Below are 18,553 nucleotides of genomic sequence, written 5' to 3'. Positions count from 1 at the left end.
ATCCGGAATTCTGAACCCGGAAATCCTAATACCGGAATCCGGAAATCCGGATATCGGTAACCGTGTATAATGGTCTCTGTGTATGGGGGTCATAATCTTAAAATTCTTCAAATTCAGGCCTTCAAAAAAAGGTCGCAGAGTTTCAAAACCTCCAAAATCTCACTTTTTCAGAGTGGAATTAAACTTTTGTGGATCGGCCAAAACGTGATTTTCAGAATTTTTCCGGTTTCTCGTTTCCGGATCACGTTGATGGCTCCAAGTTTTTCGTACGTAGGTTTTGAAGGGAGTCCCTTATTTTTCATGTTGACACCTTTTCACCAACATTGACCTAATAGGTGTTTCAGTACAAACTGAGGGTGGAAATAAACTTTTGTAGAGTACTGTAGTAATCTACCGTAATCAAACACCGTTCCATCAAATTTCAGACAAAGAAAATCGGAAAAAACGAAAAAGAATCTTTGAAAATAAGCTGAAAACCCGAAAAAAGTCTTTAAAATTTGGCAAAAAATCGCAGAAAAACCAATTTTCTGGATTTTTGTGCAAAACTCTGAAATTTTCCCTATTTCCAGATTTTTCAGAGTCATCCACTCGAAAGGATTCAAAATTTTCGAACACAATGGCCTGAAAACCGGCTAAAAACTCTCAAAAATTAGAAGAAAACCCTAAAACAAATTTTCGACCAACGTCAATAAATAAATATAGCTTATCACCTGATAAAAAAAATAGTCACATGTATTGAAAAATATCTAATTTTAGAATTAAAAATAGAGAATTCGTCTAAAATTTAAAAGTTTAAAAAAAAGGATATAAAAAGCGGCCCGAACGCTTCTGAATCATTGAATCTAAAGACATTAAATACGACTTTTTCAAGAAAAAAATAATAAAATCAACAAAATAAACCCGAAAATATGTATTTTTAGCTATGTAAAAAGACATAGAAGACAAGCAAATCTACAACCTAATTAGATAATTAGTGCAAAAAAGGTGCATAATTAGCATAATCTAATTAACGAAAAACAGAGAATGATCAGGACCGAGTGCCACGTGGCGAACGTCTCCAGGAAGGAATAGTTGATAAGGGAAGAGTTGTCGTTTGGAGTGTCCCAGGCCAAGAGACGAATATCGATTTTCTCCCCAGATGAATAGCCGACCAGATTCATTTGTAGCTGACATACAGCTGTTTCCAGCAGATACAGAGGTGATCTGAAAACTCGGAGTTCGAAGATTTCGAATTTAAAATTTTGAAAATGTCACTTTTTGGCTTGAAAATAGCATACTTGCGAAATCACCAAAAATGGGCTTTGTCATAGTTTCTTGACCAACTAAATCAGATTTGATAGAATTCGACGAGCACTACAAAATGATACTAATTGGGCCACTGCATCATGTCTGTGAACCAAGTTACAGACCAAACGGCCCGGCCAGGATTTGCAGCATTTTGGCTTGTAGCTTTGTTCAGACATTATAAATAGTCCCAAATAATATCATTTTGGAGTACTCGTCGAGTTCTATCATATCTAACTTAGTTGGTAAAGAAATATTGATCCTAAAAGAAGCTATGACAGGGCCCGTTTGCAAGCATGGAGAATAGGCTTTTTGGCCCAACATTTCGTTTATTTCTCCAGCATTTTTTGCTGCTTTTTCCTATTTTTCAGAACTTTTCAGTTATTTTATTCGGAATTCTCATAATAAGAATCCTATCTCCATCTAGCAATTTAACACCAAATTTTCTGACAAAACTGAAAATTCGGCAGATTTTAGAGACCTAAAACCCCGCACCTTTTTCCCATCAAAAAGTGGCTGATCCATTCGAGTGGGCCGCTTCAAAACCTCGGCTTCTGGTCCCATTCCGAGCACTCCAACACCCCAAACGAACACTTCTCCATTTTTATTCTGAGCAATCACTGATGATTGGGTCGTCGCGATGGATGAAATCGGACCGATTGTTGAGGAGAGATTCAGATGACGGGATACGTTGAGCTGGAAAGAAATTGAGTGTGAAATGAAGAATTTTAGGGCGAAAAATGCGAAATTTTGATCAGAAATATTCTCGAAGGTCCCACAACGACAACTACCGTAACCTAAAAATACTTTCATTTTCCGTATTTATTTTCTCGAAAAAAACCGAAATTTTATGGAAAAAATCGACGAAAATCAGTAAAAAATTTAGCGATTTTTCGGAAGACAAATTTGGTTTTTTCCGATATTTCGGCAAAATTTTTAGACCTTTTTAGGTTTTTCAGCTATTTTCAAAGATTCTTTTTCGATTTTTCCGAACTTTTTAGTCTGAAAGTTGATGGAACGGTTTTTGACTACTGTAGGATATGCAGATAAAAAATTGATTTTTCTTGCAAGAAGAAAACTAGAAACTACAAAGTTTTCTACAGTAATCTACAGTAATCAAACACCTTTCCATCAAATTTCAGTCTAAAAAAATTCGGAAAAATCAAAAAAGAATCTTCAAAAATCGCTGAAAAACTTAAAAAGGTCTAAACATTTTGCAAAAAAAAAAAACGGAGAAAAAATCAATTTTTCTTTCGAAAGTTCGCCAAATTTTTGGTCACGGCCACCGGCGTAACCTAAAAATACTGTTATTTTCCGAATTCACCCAATTTTTGTACAGTTTCTGCCAATTTTAATACTATTCTGGGTTACTGTAGTTGTCTCTCTTCCCCAGATCCAATTTTCGTACCAGAATAATATATAAACTTTTCATATCTTTTATCCTACCTGAATCTGATCCGTGGCCCCAACCGCTTGCCCATACTCTGTCTGTCCCCAAACAAACGCCTCTCCCTCGTCACTCAACGCCATCACCGTATCAGTACTTCCGGCGATCTTCTGAATCCGCACGCCTTCTAAATCTCCCTTCACTGACGATGGGTTCCATTGTATTCCATAAGACTCATTTCCACACTGACCATCTTCTCCTAGTCCGAAACTGAACACTTTTCCTTCAGAATCCACGATGAATGATGTGTCTAGAGAGCAATGAATCGAGACGATTGGGTTGGAAGTGGGCGGAGTCAGAGGTTGAAGTGGGGAATCATCACTGCCCACAATATGCTCTAAAACCGTCGGATCCCTTCCACACTGTCCAAAATTATTATCTCCAATTGCAAAAACTCCTTTTTCGGTTCGAATTAATGAGTGGGCTCGTCCCGATGAAATTTCCAGAATCTCTTCGGCTGGAATATTGATTTTCTTCGCGGAAATGTAATAATCCTGGAATTTCGACGGATCTGTAAGCTGGCCGCCAATCTGGAAGCTAAAATTGATAATTTTCGCTAGTAAAAAAAGAAAACCCACCGATTATTAATTCCAGCGCCATAAAGCCGATTTTCCGATGCGAAAAGTGAGAATCCGAAGCCCGAAGTGACATTTTTTATACTTTTTGTATTGAAATACGTTATCCTCTTCGGATACTTTGCTTCACTCGCTGTGACATCGTCTGTAGAATTTTGAATCAATTTTGGTATGGCCAATGCGCCGGAAGCCGACAGTCCGCACCCATAGACTGCACAATCGACTTTTTTCCGAGGTTTTTGGGCGGAATTTGAATAAAATCGGGTGGCTAAACACCGGGGAATCATTTTTTAATGCTGAAAAAAATCTGAATTTTTTTCGTTCACAGCGGAGTGTCGTAGTGCGCCCGGTTTAGCGGAAATTGGAGGGAATTTGAAATTGCATTTTTTTCTGTGCTTTGTGTTTATTTCCCATGTTATGTTGTTGGGGATGTTCAGAATAGCCTTCTCGGAATTTTTAGGATGTCGAAAATTCCGAATTCCAAATTTCCCAAAATTTCGGAGTATTCTGATCATCAAAATTTCGAAATTTTCAAATGTTCTAGCTTTCAAAGTTTCGGGGAATTTTTAAAGTTTGAAATTGAGGCAGAAGTCATTTTTTCCTATCTCAAAAGTGCAAAAACCTTTTGAAACGCGTTCAAAAATTTCTTTTCTCACACGTTTCATAAAGGGGCGTGTCACATTAGCCCACGCTCCTTGCCCACATTTTATTGTATAGACAGTAAACAACGAGGAAACAAGGCAAATTGGAGAGAAGGAAGAGTAGGGGAAATACTGTTGTATCATGGCTGAGTCGCTGCGCAGCAAAATGGCTGCACAGCTAACATGGAACAGAGAGGAGATAACAGAGAAAGAGACGAAAGTGGAAACTGAGAACACCTGCCCATAGGCATGCAAGAAAACTCCACCCCTATTCAAGACTAATTATGGTGTATAAACAAAAATAGGAGTCATAGATTGAGAAAATAGACACGCAGAGAAAAAGGCAAAGCATTAGACAGGAATAAGACAAAGAGACACAAGTAGAAAAGATATGAGATTAGTTTGGAGGGTACAAAACTTATTGAGGAATAATGCGATCTTCACGATTCGGGGAGCAAATAATTTGGATGGTCCAAATTGTGGAGTCAACTTTCAGGTTCTTCACCATCAAATCCTTCCTCGTCTGATTCTTCTTCATCAGGTTCTTCATCTTCCGTCTCTTCATCGTCAAACTCTTCATCGTCAAACTCTTCATCTTCATACCTCTCATCATCACTCGGAACTAATTCCTCATCTTCCCACATGTCTCTGTCTGGGTCCCATCTGCAAAATTTGATCCAGTTCATTTTCCAAATAATCACAACATCTTACACTAAAAATTCCAGTTTTGAAACGTCTCCTAACTCCACATCCAACCACGCTTCCGTGCCATCATCCTTATAGACTTTGACTGCGTCGCACATGAAAATGTAATCATCCTCGCCCAACCTGGAAACTGTTTATTTGGGAATGCTTCTGTCTTCTTCCATTCTCTGAAGAATACATTCAGATCTTGATTGCTCAGTCCTGAATCTCCTAGTTCGATCCGAGTACAAGGACACTTCAGTAGTTGATTGATACCGAACCAAGGAGAGTCGTAAATCCTAATGCTGTTTGGGTACTTGTCCAACTGATAGTCGAAATTTGGCGGAAAGCTATTCCTACATTGCAACTCCTTGGTGATATTCATCTGACTGATAAGTGGCAAAACGTTGACAACTTCGTTCAGATCTAGAGTTTCTCCAATATAGAAGTGTTCGATTTCCATGTTTCTTTCGATCAAAACTTTCGTTATTTCCAAAAAATTATGAAAGTTACCAGACTGAATTTCCAGTGATTTCACAATACACATTCCAAAAGTTTCGATTAGATAGAAGAACATATCGAAAGCCCCTTCTTTTGGAATCTTCATACTTTCGCAAGATTCTATTTTAAAATAATCTTCTGGTTTGTCAGTTGGATCGAAAATATAATTCAAGTCATCTCGCCATATAAGTATCTGCTCCCTGCCCCAATAGCAAATTTTCCAGTTCATACTGCCTCCCAACTTGACAGTCTTTTGAGCTTTCTTCGAGCATTTTGACAAGAAATACCTGAAAATATGAAGATTCTAGTTTATGATGACTCACCTTAAAAACTTACAGTTCAAGAGGATTACACTGTTTAAAAACTTCTCCAAGAAGATCGTAAGGGAATTTTAGAAGAGCAATCGGCATCTGGAAGAAGTTATGGAATTACCATAGTCGGAAATAGGCAAAAAAAGAAGTTTAAAGAAATCAATAGAGTTCTTTAGCATGTTCAAAATGTTTGAAGCGTACTTTGAAGGGAATATCAAAACATTTTGAAAATGTTTATTTGACTGGTGAAAAAAAACAAAAAGGAAACAATGCAAATGCGTATCGTGCAACAGACAGATAATGAAAAAAAAGAGAGAGAGGGAGAATGAACAAAAGGAAAAATACTGTTGTATCATGCCTGAGTCGCTACGCAGCAATATGGATGCATATCTAACATGGAACAGAGAGGAGTAGTGTGCTGTGTCGATTGTTGACAATCGACAAAAATCGACGAAAATCGTTAAAATCGGTGTCGATTTCGTCGCCTCGAGCAAAAATCGAAAAACGAAATCGAAAACGAAAAAAATTGAAAAACCTGAAAAACTAAAAAAATTTGAGAATTTCGCGAAAGCAATTTTAAAAGAAATTTTCAGAAAAAAAAATACTGTTTCCGAAATTTCTAAAATTCAGGAAATTTGAAAATTCAGAAATTCTAATTTTCTAGAAAATTCCAGAACCGATTTCGAGTAAAAATGTCTGAAAAATTTTAAAAAAATTTTAACTCCTTTTTGACCTTTTTCGAGCTATTTGTAAGCCATAATTTTCAAATTTCCAGTATGTTTGCCAAAAGTTTCCGACCAATTTCTAACCTCCAACGAAGAATCACCGCTTGGCAACTGTGCGGCCGGATTTAAATGCAAAAAAAAATTCTGAAATTCCGGAAGAATCGAAATAAAACTCTTATCGATTCCAGCTCCAGTGCAGAACGCATCGAAAAGTCGTCCAGTTTCTTCGTCGTATTTTTCTCGCCGTTTTCGGCATTTTTCAACGTTCTGTTGCCGAATTTCTTGGAATTTTGCAGACATTTTTCAGCACTGAAAAATGGATTTTTGTTTTTAAATTCCAAAAAAAACGAGCTAAAAAGCAAACAAAAAACTGGTTGACAACCCGTTTCTTTAACATTTTTAATGAAAAAATTTTAAAAAGTTCTTTATTATAAAACCACAAAATCTTGAATATGGATATATAAATAAGCAAAATTATAAAATTCAAATTTGAGAAAATTCAGAAGATCAGCGATGATGTGATGACGTGGCAAAGCTAGCAATGAACTCTCTGAAAAATAGAAAAGAATTAGAAACGGTTTTCTAGGCCACAACCGCCAATGAAAATGACTAAAAATTGAAAAGAAGGGTCATTTTGACATGGTGGCCTAACTTTTGCAAGTTGAGATTTCTAGGCCATCATGTAGAAATGTCCCGATATTCATCTGCTGTTTTCTAGGTCATTTTACCATGGTGGCCTAGAAAACTCGGTTTGCAAAAGTTAGGCCGCTATGGCGACATGACCTAGAAAACATAACAGAGTCATGTTAGGCCATTTCTAGGCCAAAAGGTGGTGGCCTAGAAAACCTAACTTGCAAAAGCTAGGCCACCATGTCAAAATGTACACATCTAAAAGTGAGCAAACTTAAAACAAAAAATGACAGAGAAGATGACTCGGAGAAAGTGAGGCAACCAAACTGTGTGGCCTAGAATACAGCATTTTCTAGCTCGCTTCGCGGCCTAACTTTCTCCAGATTGCTATTCTGGGCCAAGCTTGATGGCCTAGCATTCTCTCGATGTATTTCCTAGGCCATCAGGCTAAATGGGACTGGAGTGATGGCCTAGAAAACTCAATTAGAGAAAGTTAGGCCACCAAGCTGGTTGACATAGGAAAATCCTCTAAAGCGTTTTCGGTCATTAAATTACATGACCTAGAATTCTCATTTGTAGAAAGCTAGTCCAACACGCTGGTGGCCTAGGAAATTCATGAAGAGGCCACCAAGCTTCGTGGTCTAACTTTCTCCAGGTGAAATTTCGAGGCCATTTGACTAGGACAGCTATTCCAGATGACCTAAAAAGATCAATGACCTAGAATACTCATCTGGGGGAAAGTTAGACCATCTTTCAGATTTTCAAGTTTTTACCTTTTTCGGCTGCCAATCATCATCACCGTCCAACACCTCCTCCGACGCTTTTCTCCTCACAGCTTTCCTCTTCGACTTCCTCGCATCTGCATCTGACTCCTCAGAAGACGTCGGCGCTTTTCTTTGTCTTCTAGGGCCTGCATTCCATCGTTCCGGTATATAATCATGGTCTCCTTTGGATAGTTTCTGTAGATCTTCAAAATCATCTTCGTCGTCTTCCAGATATTCCTCCTCTTCGGGCTCTTCCAATTTCACTTCTTTGAGTTCTGGCTCCTCTGGCTTCCTTGGAACAATTTTCGTCAGCGCAACTGCCTTCGTAGCTCCTTTTGGTCTTCCTCTTTTTTCAATTTTCTGCCCAAAGTGGGGACTTCCAAGATCAGAATTCCTCTCGACGGATACAGACTGCTCCTTAGCACTTGGCATCGACTTCTGCTCATTGAGCTTCAGAAAACTGTCCCCTTGAATCTTATAAGTGACTTCTTTCTTCTCAGCCTCTGAAAACGGAATCATCCCCTTCATCAGACGTCCACGACTACTAAACGCGTCTTCTGGGAAGTGGCTCTTGCAGACAAAATTATCCTCCTCCGCCTTGAGCCGCTTCTCAAATACCGATCCCAATTTCTCTATCCATCTCTGCAACCGATCCTCGGTGCGTGGCACACGATGCATCTTCAGCCTAGATCCCCGTTTTGAGCAGTAGCAGCAAACTGTAGGATTCGCGCATTCCTCGTTATCAGATTGCTGGACAGTGGGAAGTTTAAACTCTTCCTGCTCTATGAGTTTGACCGTTTTGTCATGCTGATCCTCCTCGAGAACCTGCTTCCGTGGCGCTCGATTCACCTTCGGTGTTATTTCCTGGTCATCCAGATTATCAGTTTTGGGAGCTGTTGGCAGGGGAACGTCTTCTAATGCATTCATCCAGTCCTAAAATCCTTTCATTGTCAGAAGTCTATACTTTACGTGCCTTTCAGCTCAATTATCTCGGTTCCTATGAGAGATATCAAATTTCTGTCAACTGATGAATTACCTATCATAATATTACCAATATTTTATCAGTTGACAAAATGCTGATATCTCTCAGGGGAGCCGAGATAATTGATTTCATAGTGTACTGCTTACCGTCATGGTGGCTCTCGTATGATTATTCTTCAGCGTGAAATCAAACAAGATCTTTCTCAACTGCTTGATTTGGATAAATGGTCGAAGCGCCGTTACAGTAATCAACGCATTCTGAATCAAATCATCAGAGCATGTATTAATATCATCTGGACACGATAGCCGCAACATTGTGTAAATCTCATCGACGGTCTCCTCGAAATGCATCAAACATATATACGTTTTGGATTCCCGATTCATGAAGGAGATGGCTTCTCGGAGAGTGTATTCCTGTCGATAGATGCATCCCAACATGATCAACAGCTTCTCATTGTCTATTGTGACGTTCTTCAGCTTCTCGTGGACCTCCAAATGGCCGCACACTGTGCAACGGCGGTTGCACGGACGACTTTTGACCATTTCCACATTGATACGGTGTCTGGAACATTTGGGATTTAAGCTAGATTTTCATATTTTTTCTTTTACCAAAATGCTCGGAATGGCCTATTCATAAATTTTCAAAATTTCGGCCAATACCGATTTTGAAATTTTCAGAAAGTCAAAGTAATTTTAAAATAATTTCCAGACCTTCCGGAAATTTTTGAAAGATATTCCGGTCGAAATTTCAGGAATTTCAAAAATTTTCGAGATTTTAGAGGTATTAGGAATTTCCAGAAAATAAGAAACATCCAGAATATTCGGAATTTCATAATTTCGAAAATTCCGAGCTTCAAAGTTTTAGACTTCCGGAAAATTCCGATTTTTAAAAATTTCGAAAATCCCGACTTACCGAAATCACGTCTTTGAAAATTTGAGAATTTTTAGAATTCCGAGTTTCAAAATTTCGGAAAAAATCTGATTTTTAACATTTCAGAAATCCGGAATTTCCGAAATTCCAGTTTTTGTAATTTCAGAATTTTTCGGAATTTCGGAATATGCCCATTTTGAAAATTTCGCCATTTTTTCAGAATTCTGAAAACTCGCAGTTTCAAAATTTTCGGAATTTCAGAATTTTCCAGAAATTGAGCATTTTCCGAAAATTTTGAAAATTCAGAATTTGCCGGAATCCCGTCCCGATCATCCCTGTTTTCTGTTCCCTACCTCTCATAAGCATCCGCCACCGACGCCGCATTCATCGTCTGACTGTACACCGTCTCTTGCGGTTGGAATGCCATCTGAAATCTTTCAAAATCTAGCTAGAATCCTCTCCCTGTCACCTACATTAAACAGCTCCGGCTTATACTCCTGCTGAATCCGTGGCATGTTGGCTCGAATCGAGATGGGCGGTGGCAACGGCTTCTTCTTAATTATAAAGTTCTGTTTTTGAGCGAATTTTTGAACAAAATTGTGGGTGGCTATTTTCTGAGGTATGCCTTTGAGGGATGTCTGATAGGTGGATGGTTGTGTAGAGGTAGATGGAGCCGAGGCGGCGGAAGTAGACGGTCCGGAAGGTGCCGAATCCCAAAAATCATCAGGTTCCTCGAGTTTGATCTCCTTCTCCTGGCTCGGCTCCTGGAGGATATCCAACAAATCCCTAGGTTTTTCCTCAGTGACAACGTTGCCTGGAGGAGATTCTCGCGGTACCACTGGTCTCTTCGCTGTCAACGGTAGCCCCAAAGTTCTCGATGGTGGTAGGGTAGATCGAAGAATCGATGGCCTTCCTCCTGGCACCATCCGTTGAAGGGGCACTTTTCGAATCGGGATCGGATTCGGCACGGAATTCGGAATACGATTTACAGTCCGTCGATGCGGCGGAAGCTTTTCGAACACCTTCTCCTCTTGATTCGCATATGTTGGCATTGGTGGATAGAATCCAGCGGTAATCTCGGCTGCTTCTTGTTCTGTTAGAGCGTACAGTGTAGTTTGTTGAAGCCGATTCGCAGTGCTATTCAATGTCTCTACCATTTCTGGGCTGATTGGCTCGCTAGTAGGTCCACGTCCTCTATAATGTTGATGGATTCCAGCGACATTCAGACAGCTATCCAGTTGGCTGTAGGAGTATGTGTTACACAGGTAATTGAATTTTCCACCTTCGTTGAAAAAGGCTGTCGAATCGATAGATGTCGCCGGGCAGGCGATGTACTCCCGAGCAATAACTGATAAGAATTCCATATCAGTTTGCCGTCGTCCCCACCAGAAAAATGGACTTTCCGATTCCAACGGTCTCTCCACGAACGCACAATGCCGGTACAGCGTAAACTCTTTGCCGAGAACTTTCATTCGTTCCGTATTACTCATCAATGTGATATCGTGATAAAAACACTTCTCCAGACGCTGATCAGCTCCTACAAACTCCTGAATCACTCTCTTTTCCAGCATCTTCCATTGTTCCATAGGGAAGCAGTCTCCATACGCGTAACGAGGATCCAGAAGAGACGCTATTTCATAAAGACCTCGAGAATCTCCATAGGTAATTGGTCCGAAGATTTTCTCAGCTGTCTCGTCGATTTGTCGTTGGAATGGATATCCCAAATTGTTGGTGGTGATGTATCCTTTGAGGGAGATGATAGCTGGTAGCACTTGGGACATTGAGTTGTTTGATTGACTGAGTTCTCGAGAATACTTAATGCATTGCTCGAGAAGACGTTGGAAATAGATGAGGTGGTTGAATGTTTTGTTGGAGATGTATGGGTCCAGATTCATCAATTGACAGTATTCGACGAAGGTGTCGTGCTGAAAAATGGGATTTTTGGTTTGAAAAAATCGGGAGGTCCCAAAACGACAACTACCGTAGTCCCTTACAAATTTTGCGATTTTTTGGCGATTTTTCGAGACTTTTAAATTCGATTTTTGGGAAAAAATATAGTTTTTAGAAATTGCAAAGCCTCGAAACACTGCTTAAAAAATTGAAAAATCCAAAAAAAAAATTTAATTCCGGAAAAAGAGCAGTTTTCTGAGAGAAAAATTGATTTTTTCTTCGATTTTTCGCAGAATTTTTAGACCTTCTTAGGGGTTTTCAGCTATTTTTGAAGATTTTCCCGAATCTTTTTGTCTGAAATTCGACGGTGTTCGTTGAAGATTACTGTAGAAAACCTTCCTTTTTTTGCATACAAAATCGCGTCTTTATCTGCATATTGACGTGGTTTTGTATGCAAAAAAGGAAACTAAACTACAAGTTTTCTACAGTAACCTACAGTAACCAAACACAGTTCCATCAAATTTCAGACAAGAAAACCTTCAAAAATAGCTGAAAAATCTAAATTTTGCAAAAAATCGAAGAAAAATCAACTACAGTAACCCAAAAGCTGTGCAAAACGCGGCCGCGGCCGATGCCGTGGACCAATCCGGCCGTTCTTTCGAAAATACGCTCAGCTACCGTACCCTACCTAGCTCAAAAGTATCCTTTTCAAAATGCCGCGGCCGGCCGTGGCACAGCCTTGACCGTAATCCAAAAACTCACCAAAACGAGACACCTCGTCAGGAACACTGAAGTGCTTTCCCATGATTCTTTGTCGAGTTTCGGAACGTCCATTTCGGCACTTCTCGAGAGTTGCATTCTGGAATTATTCAAATTTTAGGCTTTTAACGATTTTTCAGACAAAACCCTAATTTTTCTAGAAAATTCATGCTGTTTAAAATTATTTCTAGCGATTTTAAAACTGGAAAAAAGTCATTTTTTCCAAAAAAAAATTCGGGCTTTTCGAGCCAATTTCAACGATTTTTCATTTTCCTGCGAAATACAGCTTTCGAACCCCCTTCTCAACATTTTCAGAGCCTAAAAACCCCAAAAACCTTCTAAATCTGCTATATTTATCGGCATCCTGTCGAATGTATTTCACAAAACAACGAATCTGATTGAGCCCCTGAGCCAACTCCGGAATCTTGAGCAAAATATGAACGAATTGAGTCATATAGTTTTGAAAGCAGACATAGTATCGTTTGACAACCCCGCTATTCGAAATCATCTCCAAAATCGATTCATTGGGGCAGACGATGTTACTGAATTTCACAGTTCCATAGGTGTAGTTGTTGACGGCACGACGGATGGAAGTGAGCAATGTTTCCGCTTCGATACTAAAACAAATTTAGAATATGTAAACTTAAAATTTCATGTGAAAAGACACTTACAATCTAAGGTACATTTTTCTCAGGTACACAATATTCTTTCTCTCATACAAGTCTTCAAAATAATGAATCGAAAACACGAGGTACTTCTGATCGTCGTCACCAGCAATGTCCAGTGTCACCGTTAGTGGACCAACGGTTTTTTGAAAATTGACAAGGGGTTTTGCGATTTGAGCAGCTCGATCGATAAACTTGTTCATCACATTTTCCGGTGGAATCACCATTCGACTGTTCAGATGACGTGCCAAATCGAGAAACGCCGGCTCTTTGGAACATTCTAGAGGGAGGCCTTGGCTGACGAGGAATCTCGCCAGGAGCTCAACGGTTTTTGGATCAGTCTCTAGTTGTTGTTGCTCTTCGGCACGAGCCGCTGGGGGTGGACGGTGGCGGAGGATTCCAGATGCTTTGTATGGTGGTGGTGGGCCATTGGGTCGCGGCGGTGGTGGTGGTTTGGCACTGAAAATCCAATTTTCAAGGGGAAAACTAGGGTTTTCGATGGGTTTTCCGTGATTATTCTTTTTGATTTTTAAACAATTCTGACGTCCCAGTGATTAGAAAACAATAGAAAATATGCGCCTTTAAAAATACGCTATTTTCAGTTTAAGCTTTCTTTAAAAAAAACTAAAAATTTTAAAAATAGCATTTTCCGGGAGAATTTGAGAATTTTTCTGATTTTCGGTTTCGAATGCTACCGTAATCTTTAAAGGAACATTTTATCTGTCGGAATTGGAAAAAAAGTAGCAAGTTTTCTCTGAAAATTCCAGAAAAAAGTTCTACAAATTGGGTGAAAAGAATCGACTGGAAAATTATTTTCTACAGTAACCCGAATTTTTTAAAGGCGTATATATCGGGTCTCTTTCGGGTTTCGCCGCGCGATTTTTTGCTTTGACGCAAATTTTACAGAAAAAAAAATCGGCAAACTGAATTTTTGAAAATTAGGCGAAATTTAAAATTTCTGTGATACTTCAACAGAGCATGCGCCTTTAAAGAATATTTCCAACCTACGGACTCAAAACGAGAACTACCGTAACCTGAAAATGTTCAATTTCGATTTCTTTTCTAGCTTTACACTGCTTTTCGTCGTTTTGTCTGTTATCTTTTCCCCAAAAAGTCGGAAAATTAAAATTCTGAATAGTGAAACAATTGACTGAAAACGCAGAAAATGGAGAAAATTAATACGGAAAATAACAATATTTTCAGGTTACTGTAGTTTTCGATGTGGGACCTGCCATCCCCGGCGTTTTTCCATCGCTTTCGGGTCATTTTGCACTTTGAAATTTTCTGTTTAAAAATCATGAAAAACTGAAAAAAATTAATTCGATAAATATGCGATAAACCTGAAAAAGATATTTTCCTACCTTGAACTTGAAGGTAGAGTGATTTGTGGTTTCGAGGTGAGACGTGCAGTTTGTAAAGTTTGCATTAGGAACGCCTGAAAATGGAAGACTTCTATGACAAATGAGGTTTTCTAGAGAAAAATTCAAAGGAATTCAGAATCTGCAGACACTCTTTTGAATCGGTGCGCTGTGGGACCGCTTTCGATTGACTGCATCTGTGTCTCACGCGATTTCAAACTATTCTCTGCCAATGCATCACATTTGACGACACTTTTTGTGCGCATTGCAGCCTCCCCTCCCGCTGAATGGCAAGATGAGAGAGTGGTTGAAACGAGGAGGGTGGCAGAGAAATGGGGGAAGAAACGAGAAGAAATAGGGAAAGAGAGGTTGTATTGCATGGAAGTGGATAGGAAATATTTAAATTCTCAATGCGAATCTGAGAGAATTATGGGACTAATTATTTGGACAAGGATTTTTTTTTAAATTAATTAATTAATCAAAAAATCTAGAAAAAAAATTCCAGAAAAATAAATATTATTTTTATGAGGTAAAAATATCTAAAAGTACTGGAAAACTCGAATTGAATGCTATTCTGCCCCAAAGAAAGATTTTTCAGAACTACAGTGATCCAAAACTACAGTAATCCAAAATAATAAAAACAAAAATTTCAAAATTTTATGAAAATTTAACTTTTTTTATCAAATTCCCTACTGAAGATTGCAGAATAGTGCACAATAATCTCGAGGAGAATTTTCAGAATTTCAGAATCAATTCAAAAAATCTGTAATTTTTCAATTTTTTCAGATTTTTTCTGTTATTAAAATTTTGAGATGAATAGTGAAATTTTCAGATAATTTTTAGAAAAATTTAAAGAAACTGCAATTTTCTATCGATATTACAAACTTTTAAAGAGTTTTCCGAAAAATTTCAGCAGTAAATTGAAAAAATTTTGCCGAAAATTCAAGAAATCAATGCGAAAAATTTTTGATGCCGTGTGTTCGATGGAGCGCAATTTCGCTCTACTGCTTTTTCGCGCGGAATTCGAATTTTGGAAGTTTTCGAAAAAGGAAAGAACACAATCCTGAACTTTAAAAAAAAGAAAAACCAAAAATTATACAGAAAAATCTGAAATATTAGGGAAATTTGAATTTGTGAAGAGCTAATTGTAAGAAACGAAAAATTCGAAGAACAAAAAAAGAAATTTCAGGTTTTTTGGTACAAAAAAAATCGGTGGCTGTGGCCGAAGGTTCCACAACGACAACTACCGTAACCTGAAATTCAGCTTTTTGTCGACTTTTAGGTTTTTTTCCGTGAAAAATTCGGAGAATACAATTTTTGTCATTGAAAAAATAATTAGTAATGATTCAAAAAATTCAAGTAGGTAAGCTTGAATTACAGCTAAAGCTTTTTATCTCCTGCCGTTCCCACCAAAAAATCATAAGATTCCGGAATTTTATTGCACATTTTTTTGAATCGTTTTCTGAATCGAAAAATCGGAAACATGAAGATTTTCTCTGTGAGTTTTCTTTTATTTTTAAATTTAAATTTGAGGTTATAAGGCACTTGCGAAGCTTTAACCTAGGTTATCCACTGAAATTTATTGAACTTTTTCTGTTTTAGAAAATTTGAAAAATCAACAAAATTTAAGTAGAACATATCTAATTTTCCGTAGAAGCCTACCGTAAAATCTGTATTAATATTGCATGCAAGTCTATTGTTCAAGTCACCTCAAGGGGTGCAACTCTATTAGAGGGCAATTCAGATAGAGGCTGCAATTCTATTTTTCAAAGTACAATTTGAGGTTAAAATTTTGAAAAAAAAACAGTTTTATTATGAAAATCAAATTATAAAAAATGCATGTCATGATTAAAATGGTATTATTCCTGTTTTCAAATCAAAAAATGTAATTTTCTGATTTCTTTGAATGAAGTTTTACTAAATTTTCAAAACCACAAAGTTAGTTAAATGTGGGGGGACATGAAAAAAATAATGTTCTCGGAATTTCGTTTAAATATGCCTCTCGAGGAGTTGAACGTGTGGGACGAGGATTGAGGGTGCGGCGCCGCTACGACTGAGCTACACGGGCAAAGAGAAAGCGGTCTCCCGATTGCATACATAAGGGCGAGGACGACAGCTGTACGCAGAGTGGCGTTAAGCGTTGTACACCGTCACGGTAGAATGCATACTCTGGCCCCAAAAATCCCCGTAAAATCTCCTGTCCCCCCACCTTTAATGACAGAAAAAATGCCAAAGTCAAATTTTACTGGCAGTGAGCCAATTTCGTCTTTCCATTTTGAGCTCCTTTTTCTCGTCTTCTGTTTACAGATATCGAAAATCTGACAACTGATAAAATACTTGTCATAATATCACCTGCATTTTCGTAGTTTGCAAATGTTTTATATCTCTTACAAAAACCGAAATAATTGAGCTCAAAATGCACACCTACAGTAAAACCTCTATTAAAGTCACACTGTCTATTTTGACCCAATTTATCTCGGTTCCCGTAAGAGATATCAAAAAATGTTTAACTAATAAAATATTTTCGATGACATAACAAACATTTTGTCAGTTGACCATTTTTTGATATTGTCCCCAGGAAACGAGACAAATTGGTTCAAAGTTGCCTACTTTTTCAGAGTCATTTTTTAAACAATTAACTTCAAACAAGTTTTAATGCAAAATTTCATTCATTCAAAAAACCAATTATGATTCAAACACACAGTCCGTTGACGCATTTCCTGTTATCTGGACACTCGAGTGGATGTGTACATGTCATTGGAACGAACGAGTGCTTTCGTCCCATGGAGATATCCGACATGTACCAGCAAACTCCGCCCACGCAGAAGTATTCGAATCCACAGTCGTCACCGTCGGGAGACATGTCACACTGACGGAGTTCCGAAATCGGGAGGCATCGGCGGACATGGCACACGTCTGAACCAATACACTCAGAGTCTCTCATACATCTTTGAGCAGAGATGATTCCAGAAAATTCTTGGGACAAAACGCAAAGGACGAGGAAGGAAATGAGAAGGACCTGAAGCAAGAACTTGGTTGAATCCGGAAATACTTAATTTCGACTTCTACTAACAATTACAATTTTGCACCTTTGATACAGTACCTCGGATTCAACCCATTTAAGGCTGTTTTTCAACTTTATAACGAAATCCATCTGATTTCATAAGACTCTAAAGAAGTTTAACGAAAGAAAATTTTAAAGGGGGACTCCGACCAAAAATTTTTATTGCATTAAAATGTGTTAAAAGTTATCTATTTTCCGAATATTATTGCGAAAAAATTCAAAAAAAATCCGAAATCCCCGAAAAACGGCGTTGAAAAGGAAGAAAATTCAAAAAAATGTGCCGCCGGGGGACGAGGATTTTAAAATAACCCAAAAGGGAATAAATCCTAGAACTTCAGAAAAAAAATATATAAAAAATAGGCCTCCACAACCAGAAGGTGGCCAAAGAGAAGAAATGATCAAAAAAATGTCTTCATAGGCACACAAGGAGCTAGTGATCGGGAGACCCAGAGAATGTGCTCTCTGATGATTCACCATCACTTTCCGTTATTAAATTCTTTTACACTGTCACCAGCTGACTGGTTTTTTCAAAACGGTTAATTTTAGGCTACATATCCAAACTTCAGACCAGGATCTCTTCTCTATCAGAAGTTGTAGGCAAATTTCGGAAACTAATTCCTATGATTTTCTAATGTTTTTCCCAATGCAGTAATTTTTTCAATTTTCAAATCTCAAATGTTCATTGAAGTTGTGAGGTATTCATGTTTTTATTTTGAACTGAAAATATCTAAAAGCCATAAACACTAAGTACAGAAGAACAAAATTTATTCATAGACTATCGGGACACAAATTATTGCCTTAAATTGATCATTGCATCTTGTGGTAGAAAAAAAACGAGATGGTTCCTTTCAGTGCCTCATAACTCGAGTTGACATTTGGATATCCCTACAAAAGAAAGAAATATTATGAAACTGTTTCAAAGATTCAAAAATGTTACCAGGATGAAATATTTAGAGTTCCAATCGGCGCGGAAGGGAAGTTGTATTACGGGGGCAATTCAATTAAAGGCTGCAAGTCTATTTTTCAAGTGACCTCAAAAGGTGCAAGTCTATTAGAGGGGCAATTCAAATAGAGGCGCAATATTAATACAGATTTTACGGTAAATACATTATTAATCTTATCCGGCGCCGATAAATCTTGTGGCCGACAATTTACATAAAGGCGCATAGCTGGCCCTAAAGCGAAAACAGCTACAGTTTTTAGAAATATCTTCATGCGCCTTTGATACAGTAGTTCGGTTCGGAACAATTTTATTTTTGCATATTTTCCTCTTTTTTAAAGGGGGACCCCGACCANAAATCTCTATTGCAATAAAATGTGTTAAAATTTATCTAGTTTTCAAATATTATTGCGAAAAAATTCAAAGAAAATCCGAACTTCCCGAAAAACGGCGTTGAAAAGGA

At 38.1% G+C, this 18,553-nt stretch overlaps 4 protein-coding genes across 4 annotated transcripts; all 4 read right to left on the bottom strand.

Annotated features, from left to right (window-relative positions):
• Window positions 1-1,002: 1,002 nt before the first annotated feature.
• CBG29109 lies at window positions 1,003-3,593 on the bottom strand (the record flags this gene model as incomplete). The annotated part of the gene is made up of 4 exons (XM_002640446.2): window positions 1,003-1,203; window positions 1,780-1,980; window positions 2,731-3,268; window positions 3,310-3,593. The coding sequence occupies 4 exons, from the start codon at window positions 3,591-3,593 to the stop codon at window positions 1,003-1,005; spliced, it is 1,224 nt and encodes a 407-aa protein (XP_002640492.2).
• An 839-nt stretch (window positions 3,594-4,432) lies between these two features.
• Window positions 4,433-5,542, bottom strand: CBG13633 (the record flags this gene model as incomplete). The annotated part of the gene is made up of 4 exons (XM_002640449.1): window positions 4,433-4,610; window positions 4,659-4,775; window positions 5,177-5,419; window positions 5,469-5,542. The coding sequence occupies 4 exons, from the start codon at window positions 5,540-5,542 to the stop codon at window positions 4,433-4,435; spliced, it is 612 nt and encodes a 203-aa protein (XP_002640495.1).
• A 2,452-nt stretch (window positions 5,543-7,994) lies between these two features.
• Window positions 7,995-13,150, bottom strand: Cbr-lin-15B (the record flags this gene model as incomplete). The annotated part of the gene is given in 9 exon segments (XM_002640448.1): window positions 7,995-8,456; window positions 8,461-8,495; window positions 8,684-9,131; window positions 9,133-9,145; window positions 9,768-9,853; window positions 9,858-11,339; window positions 12,067-12,163; window positions 12,399-12,680; window positions 12,735-13,150. Coding segments are annotated over 9 exon segments (3,321 nt in total), but the record flags the coding sequence as incomplete, so codon positions are not given.
• Window positions 13,151-15,201: 2,051 nt separating this feature from the next.
• CBG13630 lies at window positions 15,202-17,240 on the bottom strand (the record flags this gene model as incomplete). Its single annotated transcript, XM_002640447.1, has 3 exons — window positions 15,202-15,339; window positions 16,785-17,105; window positions 17,160-17,240. The coding sequence occupies 3 exons, from the start codon at window positions 17,238-17,240 to the stop codon at window positions 15,202-15,204; spliced, it is 540 nt and encodes a 179-aa protein (XP_002640493.1).
• Between the last annotated feature and the right edge of the window lie 1,313 nt (window positions 17,241-18,553).

This window comes from Caenorhabditis briggsae (assembly GCF_000004555.2).
Source record: "Caenorhabditis briggsae complete genome, chrI, whole genome shotgun sequence".
Lineage (NCBI taxonomy): Eukaryota > Metazoa > Nematoda > Chromadorea > Rhabditida > Rhabditidae > Caenorhabditis > Caenorhabditis briggsae.
Note: the sequence above shows the minus strand (reverse complement) of the source record. Positions and strands in the feature narration are given on the sequence as shown.